General features: G+C 51.2%; 5 protein-coding genes across 5 annotated transcripts; 2 read left to right on the top strand and 3 right to left on the bottom strand.

Annotated features, from left to right (window-relative positions):
* Positions 1-336: 336 nt before the first annotated feature.
* QC762_0058440 (uncharacterized protein) lies at positions 337-1,058 on the bottom strand (the record flags this gene model as incomplete). Its single annotated transcript, XM_062883569.1, has 2 exons — positions 748-1,058; positions 337-657 (listed from the first exon to the last, which is right to left on the bottom strand). The coding sequence occupies exons 1-2, from the start codon at positions 778-780 to the stop codon at positions 337-339; spliced, it is 354 nt and encodes a 117-aa protein (XP_062745226.1). The 5' UTR covers positions 781-1,058.
* Positions 1,059-1,606: 548 nt separating this feature from the next.
* Positions 1,607-3,279, bottom strand: FAE1A (Feruloyl esterase B). The gene is made up of 4 exons (XM_062889263.1): positions 2,852-3,279; positions 2,441-2,786; positions 1,723-2,339; positions 1,607-1,637 (listed from the first exon to the last, which is right to left on the bottom strand). Exons 1-3 carry the CDS (start codon positions 3,008-3,010, stop codon positions 1,966-1,968), a joined length of 879 nt encoding a protein of 292 aa, XP_062745225.1. The 5' UTR covers positions 3,011-3,279; the 3' UTR covers positions 1,607-1,637; positions 1,723-1,965.
* Positions 3,280-4,939: 1,660 nt separating this feature from the next.
* On the top strand, positions 4,940-5,467 carry QC762_309655 (uncharacterized protein; the record flags this gene model as incomplete). The annotated part of the gene is made up of 1 exon (XM_062889262.1): positions 4,940-5,467. The coding sequence occupies one exon, from the start codon at positions 4,940-4,942 to the stop codon at positions 5,465-5,467; it is 528 nt and encodes a 175-aa protein (XP_062745224.1).
* A 7,230-nt stretch (positions 5,468-12,697) lies between these two features.
* Positions 12,698-14,784, top strand: QC762_309630 (uncharacterized protein; the record flags this gene model as incomplete). The annotated part of the gene is made up of 2 exons (XM_062889261.1): positions 12,698-14,232; positions 14,760-14,784. 2 exons carry the CDS (start codon positions 12,698-12,700, stop codon positions 14,782-14,784), a joined length of 1,560 nt encoding a protein of 519 aa, XP_062745223.1.
* Positions 14,785-21,839: 7,055 nt separating this feature from the next.
* Positions 21,840-23,041, bottom strand: QC762_0058400 (uncharacterized protein). Its single transcript, XM_062883568.1, has 2 exons — positions 22,878-23,041; positions 21,840-22,767 (listed from the first exon to the last, which is right to left on the bottom strand). Exons 1-2 carry the CDS (start codon positions 22,907-22,909, stop codon positions 22,389-22,391), a joined length of 411 nt encoding a protein of 136 aa, XP_062745222.1. The 5' UTR covers positions 22,910-23,041; the 3' UTR covers positions 21,840-22,388.
* Positions 23,042-25,316: the final 2,275 nt, after the last annotated feature.

Genomic DNA, 25,316 nt, shown 5'->3' with positions numbered 1-25,316 from the left:
GGATGCAACGTCGAAGGCTTCTGTGTAGCTTCCACGCAGCTTCCATGCATGTTCCAGAAGTACGTCCCCTGTATAGTGACGGCGCGGACCAACGCGGCGACGTCTGTGCCGCCTTGGGGCTCCTTTGCGAAGCCAATGGATTGGACAGGGGTTGGCAACCACCAGATCGCATCAAGCCGCTGGCCTTCATGCCTCTCTGACAGGCGGTAAGGGAATATGAGTGTGTGAAACCTTGGGAAACATTAAACATGCATTTCAGCGCTCTCTCACAACACCCTCACCACGTGTTGTGTTATTGGGGTTGCACCGAGTGGTGATATTTTGGTCTGTCGCTACCTATGGCGAACCATGATGTCGGATGATACCGTAGCGGGCGTATACCAGGCCGAATACGTGCTGGAGCCGCCGATACATGCTGGCCTGGCTGTACATAGTTTGCGAGAGGTTGCAAATGGGAATGACACGGGGGGGGGGGGGGATGCCGGGGATGACGAGAGCAGATCTCGGCTGCAGGAGGAAACTCCTTCTAGAAGGCTTCCATGCATGCGCCGCCATATTGCTTGACAAGGGGTCTGTTGCGGCCCACAGCTTGTTTCCAGAGGTTTTCATTATGCCGCCAAGTATATGGCCGGCCTTGTTTGCACCTCTTTTCTGCGGCTGGAACCTATCGTTAGCTATCAGGGCGCCCAAGCGACGGAATGACCGAATTGGCAGACAGATGCTCAGCGGAAACAGCGCTTAACTAACCGGCGTGTCCGCACCACTCAAATAGTTTTCCATTGACCTTCAAAACTGCCACGAAGTCGTCTTCAAGTTTGTGTCGTTTCTACCACTGGCTGTCATCAATTTTTCGATTCATGCTGAGTCGGCGCTTGGCATCCGCAAACGTTTAGAGGAGCATATGTTGCGCAGCAGGTCTGTGCTGTAGTGATGGCCAGCCAAGAAACGGACGGACGAAGTTATGCGACTAGAGCGACGGGGCAGCGGGAGACGGGGTAGAAAAATAATGATGGGAATGATTTCTTGCGCCGAGAGGTCTGTGATATTCCACTTCCTGGTTGTATCGCCCGATCGGTCGATCATGTGGATGATGGAACCCGATTGAAGATTGGGAAACTGCCGGTGAACTCAGACTCTAACCCCACAAACTGGACGGAAGTCACGGGTGGTGACCTCCATGGTTCCTTCCCCGAGATGTGCCAGACCAGCACTGGAGCCTGGTGACTTACATAAGAAGAATTAGGCACCAACGAAACGAGATAAGCTCTCGATGACTGCCGGGCAGCTGATCAAAGCTGGAAAGAATCAAAGCCTCAGCTTCAGCTTCGGCTTTCTTATTGTCACTCACTTTGCAAACGTCCTGCTTCAACTCATCTCGGACAGCACCCTGGCGCAAGCCTATCTACACTCAATAACCCCGTATGCATCACTGCGGCATCGTTTGACGCCTTCGGAACCTTGTTTCTGAAGGTAACATCACCATCCATTCATTCACTAAAGGGAAGTCGAACCTGAACCACAACTTCCTCAACCGGTACCTACAGATGCCCCCCTCACTTGTTGTTACATTGGGCTTATTTGGGGCGGCTAGACCCGTGTTTCGGTGGCCCCCAATAAAAGGAATTGACATCTAGGCACTTTACCGCTTCATAATACATTCATGAGGAGTCAACATGAAGCTGTACCACATTCATCCGCACGACTCCAAACGAACGCACTCACCCGAAACTCAAGATTCAAGAAAGCCTTTTTATATATACTGAGCAACCCAATCGTTTATGAACACTCAGAACATCACCGGCAGCCATTCACCCAAACCCCCCTGGCTATCCGTGACCCCCACTCCCTAGCGGGTAAGAAACCGGGCGGCCGCCTCAACGCACTGTGCCGCTGGAGGCTCCGTTGCCACCACCAGATCTTACCCGCCCCGCACTCCTGCCTCGAGTCGGAGATTATGTCAACACACTAGGCGATCAAGCCGAAGAATCTCAACAGGGTCTGCTCGTCGACAGAGGGAGCATGTCCAACACCATTGCCAAAGAAGCCTTGGAGCTTGGTACCGTCGCCATAGATGTGCTGAGTGAATTGCGATGAGGGAACACCTTGGACCTGGCGGGTGAGCGACACGCCAAGGACGTTTGACCACTGCTTCAACGCCTCAGTGGCGCATTGCGGGCGAACAAGAGTATCGGCGTTTCCGTGGGTAATCATCATACGGGGACGACGGCCGTTGTATCCTGGGTACGAGTTGCGGACAAAGGCGCCCCACTGCTCGGGAGTCTTTTGGAGACCCTGGGCACAGGTCTGGTTGGGGCTGAAGGGGGTAGCTCCACCGGCACCTGTAGAGAAAAGAGTCGACTTGTCAGCACGGCCTTTGAGGACAGCAAACAACATCCGAGCCACAACAGGCAAAAAGCAGAGATAAAACAGTTGCACGTACCAGCGAAGCAGGCGTGGGCGGTGCCAGAGTAGGCAGCACCAGCCTCGAACACCTCGGGGTAGGAACCAGCCATCACGTTGGTCATCATGCCACCGCTGGAGAAGCCCATGACATAGACCTTTTCCCGGTTGCCGTTGTACCGGTCAAGAGTATAGTTGACCATGGAGATGATACCACCCGCATCGCCGCCTCCATTGTGGGTAAGACTGGCAGGGTTGTGGACATCCCAGCAGTTGCTCTGGTTCGGGGTGCTAGGGTAGATGAGGATGAAGCCGTTCTGATCGGCGAACGAGGGCAGTCTGGTACCGCTGAACCACTGCTGGCCAGTACCTCCGCAAGGATGAAGCTGTGGAACAACACCCATCGTCAGCAAACAAGCAGCGAAACAGGAGGCGTGTTCCAAGTACTTACTGCCACAATGATGGCAGGGTTGGTGGCCACGCGATCCGGGACGTAGATGTACATCTGGATTCTGGTGGGATTGTTGCCAAAGTTTTGGACCTGTTGCAGAGAAGCACCAAAGGCGCTCTGCGCCATGGCGGCAAAACCAAGAAGGGACTTGAACATCATGATGGGCAAGTGGGAAGAGGAGGACTCTGGCGGGTGTTTGAGTGATGGCTGCTGTCACAAACATCAAACCAGGGCGCAACACTTCAAGATATATATACCCATCATTTTTCATCGTCGCCGACCTGTCGTCAATCATGCCGCCCAGCCCACGACCTTCGATATGACTTTCTTGTCTCGCTTCTACCCCCAAAATGTCACGGTTACACTACGCTAGGCACTGGGATCGAAATCGGCAGGTTAAAACAACGTCCAAGCCGCAGACACGGCGGAACACACAAGCGAGATTGCCCAATTGGGGTGTCCAGAGCCGGCGATCAAGCGGGTAAATCATCAACGTGACACCAAGACCCTCCGCACGCACTTGAGCCGTCAACCTGGTCCAAGATGGCACCCGCATATAAGAGGCTCTCTAAGACATCCCAACTGCCAAAGTTGGGGAAGCGATATCACCATCCAAGATTCGGCATCTGATATCGGCATCTACCCCCGCATAGAGGGTCTCTCTCTCACCTTTCCCTCCCCCTTTGCCACGCTGAGCTTGTTTCTATCCCCCGCGTCTACTCCCTGTACGTACAAATTACCAATGCGGCCTCGGAGTTGTCGGACCTTCCCCACAAACCTGTCTGCCACGTCTAGTTTCAATGCATACGTCACAAGCCTTTGGAAGTCTTGTTCAGCCAGAGATGAAGCCCATTTTACCAGTTTTCGGGTTTTGACTACGGCAAGTTCTGTCACTACAGTCAATACTCCACTCTGGCCTCTACTTCTTTCGGGTCCTTGATGGCCGATGAACAAACGGCAAGCGCGCCAACAGCAGCATCTCATTCCCAAGAGCGTGGATAATTCCTCTAGCCATGGCCAAAACGCAGATAAAGAGCCTCGCCCCTCGAGATGCCGGAGTTACTGCCGATGTTGTTCAAAGTTGCATGATGAGTTGGGCACCCTCCGAAGAGCCTGAAGTCACGAATTGGATACCAGACTCGGCCGTGATCACCAGTTCACGACCCTCTCCGCTTCTTGACAACGACAAAAACGATAGCAGCCCAGAGGATGGCATCGGGGTTGAGGGCACGTTCCGGTATGGGTGGCAAGATGCATTGTACGGAGTCACTAGGAAACGTTAGCATTCCCAGAGACTCACGCATGGGCTTGTCGAACAATCCCCGGAACAACACTGAAGAAAAAATGTTGTCTCTTCACCGTTGCACCCTGATCCTGGAACAGAGTTTAGCTAGCTTATCTATGTTCGTGGAACTAGGAGAAGATCGAAGCTAAATCGACAACGGTTTCTGTTTTTACAGAAGCTAGCCAGAAGCTCCACGCTTGGAGAGCACTAACCCTCCAAGTCAAGAACGGCACCTTTACCCGCTTTTTGGAAGTTCAACGTCTTGAACTACTGTAGTCTTGAGCAGTTTCAGATAATTTGCTGTTTCTTCCCAGGTTGGGGGTTGGTCTCTGCAGAAACTCGGCCTTCCAGTCGGAAAAGCGTTCTCAGATGGCTTGCATCAATGCAAACGCTACTAGATGTTAGCTGCATTGAGGTTTTGGACCTGCTTCTTCAAATCTTCTCTTTCACCCCAGCTGATCAAAATTCGGTTTAACTCTGTCTGATCTAGAAGCTGGCTGCGTCGGAGGCCGGGGAGGTATGTCATTGTTCGTCTCGTCCCTACTCCCAGCCATGACTCTTTGACAATATCGTCGTCATCGCTTGTGCCGCGCTTCCGCAAGCGCGATCCCGAGAGACTGGTATACGGATCGTTCATGTTATATACACTGCATCAAACGTCTCTCTTCAACTTCTTCTCAGCATCCTTCACTTAATACACACTAATACCCCTTCCCCTATTCCCACACTCGTTTTATAAGCAGCTTTCATAGCCCATTCCCCAGCACCAACAAGACAAGAACCAACAAAAACAACAAGCCAAAATGCGCACCTCTACCCTCCTCGCCACTGTCTCCGCCCTGGCCCTTACCGCCACCGCAGCGCCCGCCTTGACCTCCCCATCCAATCAAATGAACCCCATCCTCAAGGAACGCCAACAATGCGGGACCATCTACCCCAACCTCCGCAACTCCCCCACCGCCCCCCCTCCCTACCAAGTCTTCATCTCCTCCGCCGACGCCTCCGGTATTGAGATCGGCTTTTCCATTCCCTCCTCAGTCGTCTCCGCCGGCACCGGACCCTGCGAGCTGGTCCTCGATCTGTCGTCTTCCCAAGCTGCTGTCTACGGATCAGCACAGGTCAATGTTTACGCCCTTGACGGCCCAGATGCGAATGCTTTGGTCGGCACGACTCAGTTCTACCAGGGGAGCAAGGCTAGCATCAGCAGCTGGGCTTGCAGAGAGCAGATGTGCTTCAGACTGGAGGTTGCGGAGGAGTCGGAGGGGAAGCAGGTCAGCTTTGAGGAGGTGGCTGTCCAGGGAGCGGGTTTCTGGATGAAGTATGGCTGCTAGGTAGTGACAGAAGGAGGAGGAGGAGGAGGAGCATTTTGTCACTTTAGCGATGCGGCTTCAGCATTGATACCCTTTTTTTCACAACACATTCTTCACTCACCGCACAACCAGCACTAATATCACTTAATACACTGCACCTAATACCATCACCACCAGTTCATTCCCCCAGCGTTTTGGACGAGATTTTCTTGTACGATAGGAGGATATAATCTTTGTAATGGAGGGGTCAAGCTGCGAGCAGGTTAGTCCCTAGAAGGACATTCGTTTGATGGCGGTTCTTTTCAACTTTGAATAGACTCTACATTCATTCGCCATATTTATGTTCCTCCGAGCGTGTAGGGATCTTGATGGCCACTAAATGACTTTCCGAGATTGTGGATAGGCCTATTCCTTATTGAAGACAGCAAGGAAAGTGTAAGTTGACGTCTAACTATACCTTTGCTGACTTGCAATACGAGCCATTGTCCCATCCATTAATACCCTGGTCAACATTCGTCCCAATACAACCATATATTTCTTGAAAATTAAGCTTGAAGTTCAAAATCTACCTAACTTGTGCTGGGTAGAGTTTTTATTCAAGGCAAAGACTGCTTTCTCCAGAGTGGTAATGAACCGAAGGCTCTGCTCTTCTCTATGACGATGCATGTTTTCTTATACCTCAGCCTGGTATGATTTATCGACCAAGTTGGTGTTTCTGTTGGGAGATTTCACCTGCGTTTCATCCCACGAGCGTGGATTCGGCCCTCTTGTGCGGCCCGGTCCGGCCTTGGCCACATCTGGGCCTGGTGGTATTCTCCCGGGCACAATCCGAGGCTGCGCAGTTTGCTGGGTACCAAGGATTACAATGGAGAGATATAGCACAGCGGCCGGGTTGATAAGCTAGTCTACCTTAGGTGTTAACTGTTGCTGCCTACGCGCCCATGCAATTCATCGAGCGCACCCCCACCCGGGCATGGAAGCTTTAAATACCGGGCCACGCCTCATTCGCGGGGGTTCTAATTGCGGCCAACTGCGGCGTTTCTCGTTGAGAGGGTTTCAATGCCAGGGATTGGATTGCGAGGGCTTTAATTGCAAACGTGTGAGCGCTGATGTGGTGATGATGTGTAAGGCCCAGGGAGCAACCCTAGCCTCCATGGGGGTTGATGTCTACGGTCACTATAAAAAGGCGTGATGTCCCGCTAGAAGTTAGGTACTTGTTCATGTTTCTTCTAATCCTAGGTCGAAGTTACATTATTACGACACAAATGATTCCAGGACATGATCCCAGAATGGCCGAAACCTACCACAAGCACAATGCAAAGTATAAACCCCGACTTGAACACTCGCTACAAAGTCCAGGGCTTCCCACATAACCCACAATATCCCGGACTCCCCCCGAAATATACCTGGGACGGACAGAAGCAAAGCTATTGCCCACGAAACTTGCAGATCAAATCAGCATCGGGCAAGTTCGAGCTGAAGAACAAATATGGCTACGTATTCTCTCATCGCGGACTATACGAACGTGCCTCAGGGATCATCGATAACTCTTTCGCTGCAATCGCCAATGAAACAAGCCAGGGTCTCTTTCTACACGAGGTGGACACGATTGTTTTGGATAGGCTGGACCGCGCATTCATAGCCCATGAATTGCACCCGAAGCGCATCGCGAACCTGGATGAGATTTGGGACGCCTATTCTTTTCACTAAATAGTTACAACGGATCTCGTAACAAGGGGTGTCAAGACGGGACCGGTATCACGAAAGCAGGCACATGATGATGACCACCTGAGGTCGAGCCCTAGCCCGGACGTTAGGATACCAACATGCCACAGACGCTGAGGAAATGCCAGCGCATACAGCCTTCGCCAGCACATACCTGAACGCCGAAGGAGATATACCAGGTCTCTTGGAGATGCTCTGGAACGAAACGCGCAACCCCGTGGGACGCACCCTGCAAATCGACTTCAGAAACAAGGACTTTGCCAAGGCAATCCCTTACTACTCCATTCACATCTCCAAGACGCAGTTCACCACATCGGAAAACTCACAAGCTTTGCAGCACACGCTGGCCTGGAAAATGTTTGAATCCACGATGCTGAAGGGTTACAACTGCAACTTCAAATCTTTCGATGCCCTTCGCGTGGAGATTGAGAGGGAGTTGAACAAGACGTATGGGCGAAACTGCTTCAAACTGCAGCATCTTCACTTGTTTCCCCCGTTGATGGTGGTCTTTTACGCGGACCCGATCGTCGACCTGGCAAAGAACACGCGGCCGGCAAATCCTCTATGGGGCAGACGGAGCTACGAGCACGTTTACAGTGTGTGTCTGAAGCAGATCGAATCCATTGTCGGTATTGACACGGGAGTTCCTGGGATGCCTTACAGTTTTATTCTGGAAATCTGTCACAGTGGCCTCGGCCTGAATTATGACAGGGCCAAGAATACCGCCAGAAACCCGCTCGATGATGAGTTGTTGTTGACGAGAAAGTCATCTTTGAAAGTCTCGTCGATCGGGTCATGATCGATGTCAGTTTGAAACCACGGGAGGAAACACCCCGATCTGCTATTTTCGTCTTCCACGCGCTTGCCTGATGTAATAACCACGGAGGGGGCATACAAGGCGTATTTTCAGGACGCGGAATTGAGGCGCTTCGAAGATGGGGAAGCAGGACTTTCAGCCAAACTACGGGCCCTCCCCGAGGGCCTGTATCCGCCGAGTCATCTTGTTGTTGCCGGCGATCCGATGGCAGAAATCCCCGCTCGGATCTGGATGGACAAGGAAGGGGAGATGGACCGATCACGGTTGATGGACATGTCTTACGAGCAGTGGATCACGACTTGTGTGAGCCCCGAGGTTCGAGCTGGCCTCTTGGCACTCAACCAGCATGGGTTTCTGGCAAACAGATTTGTCCCAGAGAACCCGCTGGAGAGTAAACAGGATGCCAATTGACAAGATCACAAACTGGAAAAGGGACTTGCAGTTCCCCATGGAAAGCCCGAACGAAGAGCCTGTGACTGCAACCAACAGCTGGAGCGCATACAAGGCAGCATCACGGGGCGAAGAGGGTCGACTTCGCGTACTGATTGCACGGCGCGTCTCCCTCAACGGCTCCACGGGGAGATATGGCACTCCTTTGGCGGTAGCATCAGCGAGAGGCCACGGTGCGATTGTCCAGTTGCTGCTGGATGCAGGGGCTGACGTCACGTTTGAACAAAAATGGGGTTCCTCCTCTGAAATCGCAAGCTTGTATGGTTCTCCTCTAGAACTTGCGTCCTACTACGGCCACAGCCATATCGTGTAGATTCTTCTCAAAAGGCTGGGGGCGGAAATGGATTTAACCCACCAAGCAACAAAAAACCAATACATCCGGGCCGCACTCCATCAAGCATCTGAGCAGGGACATGAAGAAGTTGTGCGTCAGTTGCTCAACGCAGGAGCAGACATGGAATCTCTCGGAAATCGTTATCAGGCGACCGCGCTGCAGATAGCCTCTTCCCGTGGTCACGTCAGCATAGTTAAAGCACTCCTCAACAACAATGCCAACGTCAACGCCCACGGAACACGAAATTGCACCGCACTACGCGCAGCATGCAGACACGGACACGTTGATGTAGCCCAGCTCCTCCTCCACCACGGCGTCATTGTTGATTTCCCGCTAGAAACGTGGTTTAGCCAAGAAATCCGCACGCTCCTCCAAACAAGCGGCAACAGATCAGCACCTGGACCGTGTACAGGCCCAACGACAGAACCAAGCTTAACACCAGAACAACACATTCCTGGAGAACTCCGCTTCGACAATCTAAGCTGGCTGGCGAAGCACGGATTCGGCATAACTCCGCTGGTTGACACCATGAAGAGCAACGGATGGCCGAGACGAAACCCTCGGTGGCATCTGTCGAATTTATCCCATCCCCCTGACCACTACTTTGTAGTGGCTCAGGGGGAGGAGAAGAGGAGACGACGGCGCGAAGAGGAAGTCTTGAAGCGAATCAAGAATTGGACGGCGGGTTTGACGAACGTAGAAACGCCGACAAAGCATCACCTCAAGCAAAAGCGACAGCGTGTTGAGAGGAAAATTGAGAGCTGGTGTGGGTGTTTGCTCTGCGTCTTCGACAAGCAGGCTCACGAGTCGTTTAAGGGGAGGGTACAGGCATATAATACAGAGCTTACTGATCCCGTTGCTTTTACGCTGAAGCAGATGAGGGATCGATGTCTGAGCGAGGAGAGAGTAAGGCTTGAGTCGGAGGTTAAGTAGAGGGACTTGGGAGGGGTGGGTTAGCTCGCTAACATTCCTGGATGGGTTAGAGGACTAGGGGGGGATGTACTTAGCTAATAGTTTTGTAACCTAGATTCAACGTGAAAATACCTAGAGATGTGTCCTTGTATGTTCTGCCTTATGTGCTGTAGTCCATCGTGATGATGGCAACCCTCAAGCGGTGCTATCGCTGCCTCGATCGTCGGTTATTGAACGAGTTATCAAGTTTCTGCAATTGTCTTTCAGGTGTATTACATTTGCTGCGCAGTTCCTAGCGGCGTCCCATTGTCCTGTTGTGTGGACATGATGGGTTGAATCCAGTGATACAGTAGTCACCCGCTGTAGAATCGACTGGGGCTGGGTAAGTTGATCGACGGCTTCGAGAAAACCTCCAGGGCTGTATTTCACGGCAGAGATGGTTTAGTGAATCGGCTTTCCTGACCTCAAAGTCAGATAAACAAGCGCAACCATACTAACAACTGCTCCGACTGCCCCCATTATATTGCACGGAAAATGATGAGTATCGGAGCAGGAGATCGATGGACCGTACGTAGCTTGTACCATGAAGATGAGTGTGAGGGAGGACCACCGCTATAGGTGCGCACGAGAAGAGTTGGAAGATTATCCACATTTAAGTCTTGCCCCACAGTAAACTGCCCATCATGTTCTTTTTCGTCAGCAGGATGTTCTCCGCTTAAGAAGCATAAAGGGTTTATTTCCAGAAGACTAAACCGAGAATATACTACATAAAACCCTTGGTTTCGGGGAACATGAAGGAAGGGGTAGCGGTATAAATAATATTTGGCGTCAAGAGTAAAGTAGATAGGTCCATACGGTAGGTACCAACTCAACGATATAGAACATGCAACCTGTGCTGAGAATTCCATCTTATGTTACACACCACCCAAAGAAATCCAGTAAATACCCAGAACAATTGTAACCGCGCATCTTTTGGCTCCCTTTCCCTTTCAGTTCCACTCGCCAGTGCTTGAAGTTGGCTTGACTAACAGTCCCCACGAACCACATTCGTGCACTGGGCTTAAACAGGTACACCGTATGAGCCACACGGTGCGGGTAGGCTTGCCCACCGTTACACCCGCGGCACGCTGGCCAAGAACAGGGATGACGGAGCCGAACCACACTGCTGGGAACACCACAAGGCTGGCTGCCGTCCACGATTGGCACGCGAAGATAGGTTCTTTGTGTCTCCGGAAATGCGACATCTGGGAAGGCGGTGGTTTCGAGCGGGCCAATACTGGGTTCAGCGGGTCCGCAAAAGTGGTGAAGAACATCGAAGAGAGTTGGGAAGGTGCCACTGGATGAGAATTGCATCTCGGTGATAACCCGCGATGGAAAAACATCTGGAGGAAAGAGGACTGTCATGATGTCGGGGAATGGGGTGGGCGGGCCCCCGCAGCCACCAGCAATCAATATGGCATCCATCGGTTGGTTGATGCGTTATTAAGCCTTAACGGGCCCGGCTTATTGGCATAGTGATGTGCAGATGGAACCTGTTATTGGTCGAGAGAGACACCAACCCCAAAGGGAAAGAAAGATCAATTGCCGGCGGCAAATGAAGCATTAAAAGTCTGTATAGCTTCATTTGCCTTTTGGAGGTAGATTCGGGTGCGGGTCTTTAGGTCTGCATTGGAACCAACCAATCTGCCGTACGCAATTGGATCGGCGAGGTCGCTTTGCTGGAGGAAGGTGTTGAGGCAATCCGAGATAGCTTGTGGGGGAGGGGCTTGGTTCGTGCGTGGAGGTCTTGAAATTTGTGAGTGGTCGCGGAAAGATCGGACGGATATCAAGTGATTGGCATCTGAATGACAAGGAAAGAACACAAACAAAGACATGGTAGTATTTATGGACACGAGAGAAAAGCAGCCCACTGGGGTATGATGGGGAATAAAGGACAATGGGAAAAATTGCAACCTACATCTGCCCTTCCACGGGTTGAGGGTTGTTGTCAGGTAGAAGATGCTGCATCGTGGGGCGTAGAGCGATTGATGGTTGGGGCTGGAAGGATCGGGGTCAATTGATGAAGTGAGCTGGAAAAGGTAGAAGGGAGAGCACAATCTACTTGGATAAGAATGGAAGAAGGTTGCTAAAACAGCTCGGGAATCTTGAACGACTTCCAAAGAACCTGTAAGTGCTCAACTTGAACAGAATGGAAGGCTATGGCTACCGTGATATAAAAGATCGAGGGAATGCTTCTTATTTGAAAGACTGGTCGAGCGGATCCAAACGTGCGCGCTCCCGCGCAGCAAGACCCTTGCCATCCATGGCAAGTTGTATGGTCGAGAGAAGGTGAAATGTTTACACCTACTCAGCAGATAACCCTAACCCTCAACTGCCCCTAAAAGCGGCGAGAGGTGAGGTTGTTGGGTGCCTTGTGGTTTGCAAGGTGGTTCGCATGGTCCGCCATCCAGCAGAGCCGCAATTCTTGACACACAGCGCGTCAAGGGCTATCAGACTATCCGCAGTCGCCCATGCCGATCATCAGCCAAAACCGCTGTTCCCCTCCTACTTGACAATATCAGTCCAACTCTCGTATGTTCTGTTGGAGGCAGCACAATGAAAGTGGACATGCTTGTCTGCCTGGTCATGTCCTCAGAACAGTGTTCATATTTGTTGCACGATCTCCCAGACCTTCACTGTTTCCAAGTCGACGACGCGCAACGGGGAAATGGAGCCCTTTTTTTGGCGCCCCTCGCGACTTGGCCCACAAAGCAGGCGAAGATGAATTTCTTTGTTTTATTACCGGAGCGAATCATCCTTCTTTGTGGCCTTCCACTTGGCTTGCATAGACAATGCCTATTGTCCTTCCAATCAAACATTGAATTTGGCCGCCGGAGTATCATGGCAATGTCTCGAATAAAAGACCAGCGCATACCCCTCTCATACGGTTTGCTTTTCGAATCATCATATTTTTCAGCACGCCTCAACACCGAAATCAGTACACAGCTACAACATACTATCGAACTTTTCCACCATGGCTTCTGCTCAGGACGTCTTAATCTCCCTCCCAGTGGATAATCTCATCGACATTATTTCCTGCCTCGATCCCGTTTCTCTCATCGCCCTTTCTCAAACCTCCAAGGGCCTTCGCGACTTTATCAACCCTCTTGAACATGACTTTCAACAGCGCCTACTCGCTCTCGAACCTCTTCCCAAGAATGGTGGCCCGGAGCCGGACGACTACCCAGGCTACCCATTTCGGCACCCGAGATTTCGTCTTTTACACGAGGCCATACCACAGATGACAAACCGTGGCCGGGACTGGTGGGCTAGCAGCAGATACGCTTGTTTCGGTTGCAGGAAGCTTCTCTCGAATGCCATGTTTGATGACAGTGAGTTGTTCAACACAGCCACAAGGAAACCTTGGATGAGAAGTTCCGAAGTGCAGAAGATGGCCCTCACAGATTGGAAACTTGCAACCACGACAGAGAGCAGGCTCTCATCAATTCAGAGGCGAGCGGAGCAAGACAGAGAACTCACCGAGCAGTACCGGCAGCAGTATCAGACGTCCTTCGACTGGATCAAAGCAGTGAACAGGGAACTGAATGATGACGAAGATGTAGAGGAAGTTCGCAGGAAGTGCGAAAACGGCATTGAAGAGACAAGCCCTCACATCGTCGGCAAGGCTCGTCACGAACGGAGGTGCGTGGAGTGTAAGTTCCAGCGCCACCTCTACCGTGACCGCCCTGCCCATCAGCTTTTATGTGGCAACACCGATGCCCCAATCATTTTCTCCCGAAAGGACGTGGGTTTGGGGTTGGACTTCAACAGGCTGTTCCCCGGTCTCTTGCCAAAAGTATTGGTACCACCCAAATTGAAGCGGATACTGGCTCATTTGTGCTCCATGCAAGAGTGGCACTCCGTTGATGAGCCGCTGCATCCTGATATCCTGAAGACGGATTCTGAAGACGCGGAACCTGAAGACGTGGAATCTGCAGCTGAACCTCAACAGCTTCCACTGCGGGTCAGATGTCCAAGCTGTGAAAAATGGCAACCAACTGTGGCATTTGGAATGATTGTGTTGTGGCCGTTTCGCCATTTCAGCCAGCTCAGGCTGGACCACCAAGGGTCACCTTTGTGTCATTACTGTCACGTCAAAGCCCACGGCAAAGCTGCAACGGCAGCAAGATTGTACCAACCGGCCGAGAAGATTATCGACACGGAAATTTACCTGCAACTTGACCACCTTGCAGAAGGGTGGGAGCAAAACTTGGGCCTGATACGCAAAGTAATGGCGAAAACAGACCTAGAGGGGACATGGAACAAGCTGGTTACGCTCCATGATGATTTAGATAGCGATGAGCTCAGGCGGGCTCTAGACTGGAGTGCTCTGGGACCCTCTCCCACTATCAATCTCAAAGACAGAATTGAGTTCAAACACATTCACACCCTGTCATTGCGCAAGCGCTTGGCTCGGGATAGCCTGGTCCCATTTTGGGACAGGATCAACGGATTGGGTACGGCTGAAACTATTTTCGGGCTGCATTTCTTTCTGGAACAATGGGATGGGTATGATATACGCCAACAGTCTGTCATTCACATGAACCGCGTTGGACAAGCTCATCGAGGCCAGGGCTGCCGGTAATCATGACTCATTCTCACTATGCTGACGGCGCCAGATGAGTACGGTCGGAATATCTTGGAGTAGAGGAAAGGAATTTGCTGATCGTAGGTTTCAAGGTAAGTGCTTGAATTTCAGTTATGCATACGGTAAGTTTGATATCGGCCCAGGTAGGTGAGTTTGTTGTCTAGAGTCTAACGTAATATATAAATAATACTTTGCTCACAACTTTGCGTGTTTGTGCTCCTTAGAATGATGGTCTCACAGTCGAATGGAACCGACTAACTAACTCCTGTGCAAACTCAAATTTCGACATGCGTAAAGATTGAAGATAGGTACCATGCACATGCAGCTAACCCATCCGTGCTTTGTGGTGGGGAGAAAACGGGATATATTTGACTCCGCAAGAAGATATTCTATCTACCCACCCATCTGCTATAAATCAACAGAAACCAAGTCCACACCCTCTAACCAGTTACACCCCCGCCATGTCATCATAAGCGTTGTGCCCGTTTGCGTTTGCTGTCATGTGCCATTGATGAACCGCCTCTTTCTCCTCGTGCTATCCCTAAAATCACAATCCAAAAAGTTTAAACTGGAGAAAGGAGATCCCTGACAAGAAACTGAAACCATTCGTATCCACTTTTGACGTCAGCTCGCTCGCCCGTGAAGCTTGCACCAAGCGCAGACCCCATATAGTGCCTTTTTTGTGTTTTTTTTTTTCGGAAGCCAAGTGCTGCAGGAAAAAATTAAAATAAGAAGAGTAGGAGGGAATCAAACAGGATGTGATTTTTTTTTCTTTTCAAATTTCTTTTTTTTTTTCAAATTTTTTTTTCCAAATTTTTTTCCGTTTATAAGTGATGAGAGTAGAAATGAGAGAAATTATATAGATGTAGCTGTTGGATGGGAAGATGGGGGTGGTGTTGTTTGTCGATGGCTATGTCGAGGAGCTGGTGGGAAAAGATGGCTTTCACACATCTCCAGCGACAATTTTCGCTTTTGCTGGAAGATGAAAAGAAGTACCAGGCAGGCAGGGCAGGGGCCGCCCGGCGGCGGGGTGCGGAATAGAAGTTGTTGGCACACCACCCCCAAAACAGGCAGCCACCCCTCCCCTGTTGCATCGAGTTGATTGGCTGGATCATGGGAGTTGAGGCTGCGAAACAGGCCACACTGTGCACGCCCAGGCCAATCTCCCTTCAGCGCTCTTCATCAACGCCTGCAAAAGCAATCTCGAATTGCGCGATGGCAGCGTGTGCGCGTGCTTCGTAGAAAGGGACGCACGAGTCTTCATCGAAATGGACTTCATGTTCCGGCACTCTACTATGAATAGTGCCATCGTCGAACATGTCTTGCTCAATGAAGCCCTCGAGTTGGTGCAATGATGTGGTGGTGCTTGTTGCGGTGATGCTGAAAGTAGTGGTGCTGCTGAGACTGTTGGAGCTTTGGAGTTGGGAGCGACCAAGGGTTGCGCTGGATAGAGTTGGACTGCGCAACTCGATGCTAAAAATAAGAAAATTTATTAGATCACACAACTTGACACCGGGAGCTCGAACGGAAACAAAACATACCGAAGTTTCGAGGAGGAAGATGTTGAAGGGGTAGACATCTTTTGGGAGTGGTTCCACTGAGATAGAGCAGAGTCAGGAAGGTGAGTTTGCAGTTGTGTAGGTGAATGAAAGCGACAAAGGGGGGTGCTCTGGGACAACTATCCAGTCGTTGGCACAAAATGAATAGAGACGGTTCTACGAGGATCCTTAACGGTGTAGGAGGATGTGAAGATATAGAGAAGAACCTGACAGTAGGGACGTCCCATTAACCTGCCTTGCGGGCATCCGGCAAAAGACTCTTGGCACACGCTGCCCACATCGTTATGCAGGCAACCTGCCCAAGCAAGCAAACTATGCACTCGCATAACCACTAACTGTACGGCGATCGGGGTCCTCGGCGTTAACCTACCCATTTGTTACGTCCCAAGCGTAATACCCCTGTACAGGAACCACTGGGTGGTACCCGAGGTGCTGGGCACCTCAGCCAATCATTGGGCCAGGGATGGAAAGACCCACAAGCCCCCGTGCAACCAATTAGGAGTTGCTCAGTCTGCTCAGTCTGCTCAGTGCGCCAAGACCACTGAGCACACGAGCACACTGAGCAAGGTACAAAGATACTTCAGAAATATATGTAGATAGCTAGACATAAATAGGGGGGAGCGCCGGGCGCTCCCCGTGTCGAGGAATCTGATTCCTCATGCAAGCAATTCAAGTTCATTTGTCTACAATCTACTTTCAGTAGCTCTTTGTTAGAACAACCTGTTGTTGACAGTGAACCCATGTCTGAGACGCTTGTCACAACCTTCGATCATCCTGTCATATTCACCTCTGGCGTACTGCCTTGCAGTCTGTATCCATTTCTGGTGCAGGTTGTAACACCATTACGGAATGATATGTCTTTCCCAACCTGTAGATTCCGTCCTGATCGTTTAATTACAACGCCACTCTATCTGCAAGCAGAGTGAAAGGTGAGTTTGCAGTCGTGTAGGTGAATGAAAGCGACAAAGGGGGGTGCTCTGGGACAACTATCCAGTCGTCGGCACAAAATGAATAGAGACGGTTCTACGAGGATCCTTAACGGTGTAGGAGGATGTGAAGATATAGAGAAGAACCTGACAGTAGGGACGTCCCATTAACCAGCCTTGCGGGCATCCGGCAAAAGACTCTTGGCACACGTGTTACAACCTGCACCAGGAATGGATACAGACTGCAAGGCAGTACGCCAGAGGTGAATATGACAGGATGATCGAAGGTTGTGACAAGCGTCTCAGACACGGGTTCACTGTCAACAACAGGTGGTTCTAATAAAGAGCTACTGAGAGTAGATTGTAGACAAATGAACTTGATTGCTTGCATGAGGAACTGTCTATCTACACCAGCCAGTTCCTCCGTATATATAGACCAGTGGACCGTGGACCGTTGACTTACAGACGGTCTCCGGTCCGCTCCTGATTGGCCGATACTGGACCGTGGACCCCACTGTCTTCCGACGCCGTGACACCCAGTGGTTCCTGTACAGGGGTATTACGCTTGGGGCGTAACAACACGCTGCCTACATCGTCATGCAGGCAACCCGGAGGCACGCTCTGCTGTCACAACCTTAAAATCGGGAACGGTGGAGCGGTACAAGGCCACCGACCAATCAGAACAAGGTCGCAGCGATCATGGGCAATAAGACTGGGAAGTGCAGTGATCACGGAAGAACGACCAATAGGAAGCAGAGAAGGATCATAGCGATCATTGCGATCATTGGGGAAGAGCGGAATGATCACCATGATCGGGGAGAATCTAATGTCTATATATACGGAGGAACTAGACAGCTCGTAGATAGTTCCGCAGTATGCAATCACAGATTGTATTCACGGTATCTTGTGTTTACATTGAGACATCTTGTTGTGCACTGTTTAGCTGCACCGAACCAATTGTCAGAAGTTACCTTCAACCAGTATCCCTTTCAGAGGTTCTGTACAGGGGTTCGTCACATCTGCCCATGCATGCAAGCTACGCACTTGCAGGTCCTGCTGCCAATGCATGCAATCTACGCACTTGTAGGTCCTGCTGCCCATGCAAGCAAGCTACGCACTTGCAGATCCTGCTGGCCATGCAACAATCGGGATCCTCGGCGCTGACCCACCCATTACGGAATGATATGTCTTTCCCAACCTGTAGATTCCGTCCTGATCGTTTAATTACAACGCCACTCCATCTGCAAGCAAAGTAGGGGACAAAGCTCCGGGACAGGCTTAAATCCATGAAAGATGCTTGGTAGCACAACAGCAACTGCGGAATAGTGACGAGCGTGGCTTATGCGTGGTGTCACGGGTAGCACAGGTTGACAGGTTAATGACAGTAGTATTCAGTTAAGTGTCACGGCAGGCCGGACCACTGCACCATACCCACTGTGATTGCTATCAAAAGCTACAAGTGAGCCAAGCTTCCAGGCTTGGCTCGCTCCAGTGGTATATATATGGTGACGCCGCCACAGCCGTCACACTGGGCTCTATTCCGTCAGGTACGGGCAGGCTCTATTGTCAAGACGTAGCTCAAAGAGCTACAAACAGGTCTCGCGGCAGCGAGATGCAAGATCTTTCTAGTTGCATTGGCCCGTGCTCTGCACGTGCCAAGCTCCATCAGTGGGTCAACGACGGTCACGGAGCAACCGCCGTGACACGTGGAAAGTTTACCGACAAACATAGTATCAAGTCGTACCTGCTCTACTAGTCGCACCGATCAAGGAGAAATTATATAACTAATTGCTGATTGTCTTCGGGGTACGAGATGGTACACTATATGTATGGGGGATATTTATCCATCTACCAATTCCTGCATGAGACAGCCTTGTTCTGTTCGATATCAGGCGTTGCTTTCTCACCAAAAGACTATCTGTTAGTGCGGGTCGCACCGAGGTATCACTAGACTTGCTTATACCAAAAGAACGGACTAGGTACAATGGATGTCTTGAACAGCAGGAGTTAAGACTACTAGGTTACAGTGATGGGAGCATGAGGTTAAAAAAAAATAAGAGTATTGTACTCAAGTTGAGAAACTAGTCCATCCAACCTGCTAGCTACCCGCATAAGACGCCGATCAACCGCTGCAACAGACCGAGAAGAAAAAAAGATCCAAAAAATTTTTGTCGTAGCTTCAGCCAATCATCAATTTCATCACATATCTCGCGCCGCCAACAGCCTCCGAGCTCCGCATGACTGACCATGAATTCCGCGCCGGAAATGTGGGTCTGCTCCGGTGTGTCACCCGAGCTTTGCTCCGGTCCGCGCCGCCTGAGAATGTTCAGCACCGTGCCGCAAAAAGAGAAAAATCCCTCTCTCTACCGATTCTCGATAGATGCAGTGTCAAAAGCATCCACGGCCTTGGAAGCATAGGCGGTCGACTCTTTCTTGGGGGATGTGGTAGCCGAAGAACGGGACGGCGCCGACGACGGGGTTGATGTTGGATGGTAGCCAGAGTGACAACGGCAGTACATGTTTGCTCCGTCTCTGGGAGACTCGGCAAGGTAGTACTCCAACATGGCGTTGTTGCGCTTCTTCTTGGGTGACGCTTTCTTGATTGCGGAAGGGGTGACTGTCGATGGTGACTGGGTTGAGAGAGGCTGGGGGTATCGAGAGCTACAAGCAGAAAATAACTGTTAAAATCATGTTGGAAGAGTGGGATACGAGGCAAGTAAAATGACGACCAACATTGAATTTTTGGTGTTGTGTGTTACTGAGGTGCTAAGCTTGGGGTTGGAGGTAGAGGGCATGGTGAATGTGGATCTGCTATCTGTGATGGGATACAATGTGATACGAGCAAGTAAAACTTGGCTCTGGAAAAAGCTTCGAATCGTGAGATGAAAGGAACTTTGGGATGAAAAAGGGGAATCATGTCTTCTCCCCTAGAAAAGAGCTGGAGGTGATCGATATATAGCTAACAAGACACCGTTGTACGTTTACTTGTGTAGGTGGGCTCACTGCCGCACGGATGCATAAGGTGTGCATGTTGGACCGCCTCCCACCCCTCCCCCCGGCACGCGCGTGCAGCGATGGATCACGGCTAGGCTACTTCGGATGGTTGTGATTGATCCAGCAGTTTGGCTCAACTTGCGCTGGAACCCCATTTGGTAGGTAGACAGTGACCAAAGATTCATCGTGCGTGGGCTTGGAAATGGCTACATAGTGCTCAAGATACCTCATTGAACCACCATCAATTGAAATTCACTGGGGAGATGACCACAGGTGTTTTTGTTGGTTTTCGGCAAGAGGGAATGGTTATCAAAATCTTCCATATAATAAGTTTCGTAAAGTCTTGAGCTACCAGGTAGCACACAGTTAAACACTAGACGGGTGTGGCGGGAGCCAAATCAAAGCACCTTCTCTTCTGGGCTTTACAGCAAGCAGCCCCCGCACGTGCGACCAAAATCATCACAGCCGGCAGAGTGGCCGGGGTGTATCCCCACATCCTTACCTATCCACTCACTACCCCGTTCATTGTTTATGTTTACCTTTTACATTTATCTCAACTCCCTATTAATAGCGATCGACTCAACTTTGACTGGATAACAGAGACTACGGGACTCCAAGTTGCAAACATCTACAGCTTGCTTCCAAGGCTTAGGTTCTGAGCCCGTATTATGGTACGAAAGCTTCCTGATAATTCATTGTGCATGACCAGCAGGGCTGATAAGGCCGGAGAGCAGCCACAATGGAAGGCGGGCCTGCACCAAGCCAACTTCGGACCAGCTACAGGGCCCCACCCTCTCGCTGCATGCGCTTGATGGGTGCTCATCCAATCATAATCCATGAGCCCGGAAAGTATTCCTGATCCGGAGAGGATATCTGATCTCGAGTGCTCAAGATGATCTGCAACAAAGGCTGCACTTCGACAAAATAGCATGCACATGCATTTGTTCCCACTCGCACCTCGAGATCACTCGGCAGCTCCTTGCGGCTTTGTCATGTGTAGACCTATATGAGCAGTGTAGGTATCTAGAGCGTCCGGGATGTAATTACCCAATTGTAGCCCGACGTCACGGTAGGGTACCTGACTGTGTTGCTTACTCTGCAGGATGTACCCATGATCAAATACCTGCCCGTCTATTTACCTCGATCCTATGCGTATCGTACCACAAATAATGCGGATGGAATCCGGTATAGCAAGCCCGCTTGATGTATCCAGCTGGCGATGACCGGGCTGCATCGAATGCCACTGCGGTGAGATGTAGAAAGGGATGTAGGAAGAGGAGAAGCGATGACCTGCGATGTCGAGAATGTATCCCAGGAGTAGTAAAAGTCTCAACTTGACAGGCAGACAGGGCCCAGGCTAGTAAACAAGCGGCCATGCCATGCAAGTCGCATCCTCCGCAGTCTGTACGCTATCAATCTTGGACTGCAGATATCCCATGTGGGTTTGCCCAAATCAGCGTTCATCCGATTCATAGTTGTTCCGTTAAAAAGCTGCAAGTGCACCCCTTTTCGGTCAACTGCCAGCGCAGATTGTCGGTGGGCAGGCTAATCCCAAAGGAAAAAACCGAGCGGGAACATGCATAGGCCTCCCAAAACGGCATGGTGCAGATTTGGGTGACACGTACCGGCAGCCTGGTATGCATGAATGTTGGCGGGTGTCCAAGAGCAACCTGACAGATGTTGGACAAGTGGCAGTTAGGTGACTGAAAGCTTACAGAAGTAATTACGCAGTACCGTGATGAGCGCTATTGTGTCGTGTAATTATCGTGTTTCGCGTGGTATTGGTGTGTATTCTGAGAGCCTTCCTAGCGGAGAAGTAATGGGAGACAATAATATCGCAGCACGAGTAATAAGTCATGGGTAAACGTCGCGGTGATGTGTGCAAATCCTGCTGCTTACAGTGCAGATTTCCATTCCATTGACTTTGCTGGTCCAGGGTAGCTCTCGACACAGGATTTTGAGGGAAGCCGAAGAGCATGGATAACCTCAGGTATTTACCAAATATTATAGCGATTCGAACCTTGTCCTCAATATACCAACTCTGAAATTGTAAACTGAAAGCTAAAATGTACGGATGAAAGCTTATTCTCAACACGGTGTCGCTAGTGGTCTTCCCAAGAGCGGTGTGCCAATTCTCTCTTTGCAAGAGCAAGAACGACAACGGCCGCTATGCAAAACACCGAAAGAAGTGCAAACTTGGCCCCCACGTGTTCTTCCAGCCATTCATACCCCGCAAATGATAACCGTCAAAGTTTCATCTACCCTCGCTACCCCAGTCGATCCCGGCCATTCGTCCCAACTCTATAAAACCAGGAAAGAACAGATTGTGTAAGTCATAATATCGCTGGCTCTGGATTGGACCCAGACATCTAGGTACCTGTCAAACAACTTGTGTTGACCATCATCTAAGCGGATGCACCAAGGAGAAAAATAGAGCGGCAAAGCTCAATTAGATAAAAAGCAACATCATGATCATAATGCAAAATCGAATAAAAAAAAGAAAAGAAAAGAAAAAAAGAGTCCTCTTTCCCGCTCATGGCAGTTGTTCGGTGTGAAGTTGGCGCAAACTGCATGATGCTGTCTCGAGATTGACGGGAATTAGACGGGTTTATCGATGGTGTTGGGTTCGGGGTCGAACCGCTGGTCAAAGTTGTCAATCAGCTGCTGGGCTTTGACGGTGTAACAACCGATGCGGCTGTAGGGATTGGGGTGCTGGTGGGGTGCGTCTTGGAAACGGCCATGCAGCGAGCTGTCCGCATCGAAGCTTGAAGAGGTGAAGGCAGATGCAAGAATGTCGGAATTGCGTGCTGCAGTTGGCTCAGTTTGGATCTCCTCGGGCTTTGGACTTGTGGTTGGCATTGACGGGCTATTGTTATGCGAACTAGCTGTAGACTCGTGCTTGTCGTTGTTACCAAAGTTGCCGGTGTTGTGAGTGGCAGAGGTTGTCCGCGGTGTCAAGATGGGATTGCTGGACTGGCTACGGGAGAAAAGGTTAGCAAGCCTGGCTGCTTTAAGATTCAAAAAGATTCATGCTGTGCGGTGAAAAGATTGCGGTTGGGTAAGGCGTCGTGGATAGGTGAATTTCACCTTGAGAAGTCCGATGAAGTGTTTGTTTCCATCTTGAAGAGCGATAAGGATATCGTTAGGTGTGGATCTATTAGATGGCTGATTGAAAGCGTTGCAAATCACACGGCTACTGCCAAAAGAGAAGCGAGAACATCATATATTTATAGGGAAGTTTCAGTGGACGATAGGAGGGGAGTGTGGTGACTGAAGAGGTATTGTATTACATGAACGGCACGGCACGTAAAGCTGGGCAGCTTAGCTGGGCAGCTTAGCTGGGTAAGTTTCCAAGTTGACCAATTGGCCCTGCAGCCGGCAGCTACCCGACCGCCAAGACTAGCTCCTTCTCGATACCTTCCCCGCTACTTCACTGGCCCCCTGCTTCACCTGCTCCACGTATCCAAGCCTTTGAGAAGTGGTCTAGTGGGATCGCACCCAGTGTGTGGAATATTCTCTCCCCACTGTGGTGTCGGATTGCTCTGGCCTCGGCTGAACCTGACCCCCGCCGGGACTATCACAGCAGCGAAACACACGCCCAACCAGCACTGGCTTGGCAAACCCTCCACCAGCAGCACAAGGCGTGATGCAACCCGACGCATTCTTGGTCCACGAAACTTGTCTCTTCGGGATTATGTGGACGGGTGTCGTCGATCAGAATCCGAATTTGTACCAGCCATCCACCCCTCCTTCACCCCCTGATGACCTCCCTGACCCTTGTCGAACGTGGCTCCGAGGCTCCTGTGTGGCCCCGAGCCCCTGTAAACCCTGCCCCGGTCCCCCTCCATGTTCACCGCAGTGGAAACCCCATGTTCGCTGAAGAGGCCCCAGTCTATTCAGACCCCCCCCTTCCTCACCAACTCCCTCAACCTCCTCCCCGCCCTCAAGAGAATCCCCTCCATCACCACCGACCTCCAAACCGGAACTTACTCCCGCACCGGCACGGTGTCCTACGCTCCCTACCAATTCCCACGCCTAACCACAACCTCAGCCGAAACCCTCCCCAACGCCGGCTCCGGTCCCCCCACACATCATCTGAGTTTTGCAGATGATCGTGGTCCATTGCCAGAGAAAGGGCAAAACTGCACCTGCTAAACAGTCACACCCCATCAAAAAGCTGGTCAGGTACCCAACGCTGTATCGTTGTGCGCCAGCTACCTGTCTCTCTATGCGTTAGTTGTCAGGCTTTCGAGAACAGCATGTCTTTACCCTCTCCCCGGCACACACTATTACATGTGCAGCGTGATTCCAACCTGCCAATTGCTGTTCCTGTGGTTGATAGGGTTCGATCCGAAGTGAAAGGGAGTAGGAGAAACAACAACAAGCGGTCGCACTCAAGGCGATGAGCAACAGCGCAGTCTAAGGAGCGCAGGCAACCAGACACGGGAGTGAGGCAAAGAGGCCCGGGGGAGGGGCGTGCTCTTCAACAAAAGGCCGCGCTGTAGACACACCACCCCGCAGCACAAGCTTTATCTACCCCATTAGCTGCACTGCTGCAATGGCAGCGTTACCCGCAGGGGTATCAGTATGCAGCCGTCCTCAGCAGCAGCAAGGTGGACGATAACCGCGCGCAAGGGGGCTAGGGGGTGTGCTTGTTCTAGAAAAAAAAAAAAGCCGTGCCTCGCACGGCGCCGGCCAAGATCTAGCGAAGAGCGACTAGGAAAAAAGGAAGGGCAACGGCAACTCAAAGCAGCGGAGCAAAGCCACACCCACAACGGCGTCTGATAGGTATACCTCGGGTGGGCTTAGAAGATGTGGTCCTGCATCTGGGATTTGACAAATTTTTCCGTTTCTGGATATCTCCTTCCTATCAAATGTCGGGGTTCGATCAGGAGTCTTGTCAACGCATCAAATCAGGCATCGGGTCAACTCACCGACCGGAACAATACCGGCTGCCGCGACTACGGAGAGTCTGATGAAACGCTGGCGATAGGACAGCACGTTGAAGGGCCGCTCTTATTGGCGGCTGGGTCCTCTTTATTGCACCAAGGCGTGTGTTCGGTCAGATGCTGTCATGAGCAGGCAGGATGGGAGTGGAAAGCCGGGTGCGGCGTTGCGGACTATTGATTTGCTTCCGTTGAAATGCATGCAAACTCTCGCCTCGAGCTCTCCGACCTTCGTGGAGTTTTCCCCGCTGGTTTTCCGGGCCCCGTCAGATGGTACGCGGCACGGGCAAGGGTGAGAGCAGCGATGCTGAGATTCACCGCACAGACGCCTGTAACTGTTTCCAGGTTGTCGCCGATAATCCTCGCAAGCCTCGTCCCCGCCGGTTCGTGGTCTACCGGCTCTCACTAGAGGCGCAGAATGGCGGGCAGTTGTGCGTCACTGTTGACCGTCGTTCAGCTGGTCTGGGCTTCTCTATCCATGCTCCAGGTCCCGGGTGACAAATTCATCCGAAAACCTGAAAGGCTGGGTGCTGTCGTCCAAGAGTCCTTTTGCAGCATCCAGGCTCGGACGTGGGGGCGT

Source organism: Podospora pseudocomata, chromosome 3 (genome assembly GCF_035222375.1).
Source record: "Podospora pseudocomata strain CBS 415.72m chromosome 3, whole genome shotgun sequence".
NCBI classification, from domain to species: Eukaryota; Fungi; Ascomycota; class Sordariomycetes; order Sordariales; family Podosporaceae; genus Podospora; species Podospora pseudocomata.
Note: the sequence above shows the minus strand (reverse complement) of the source record. Positions and strands in the feature narration are given on the sequence as shown.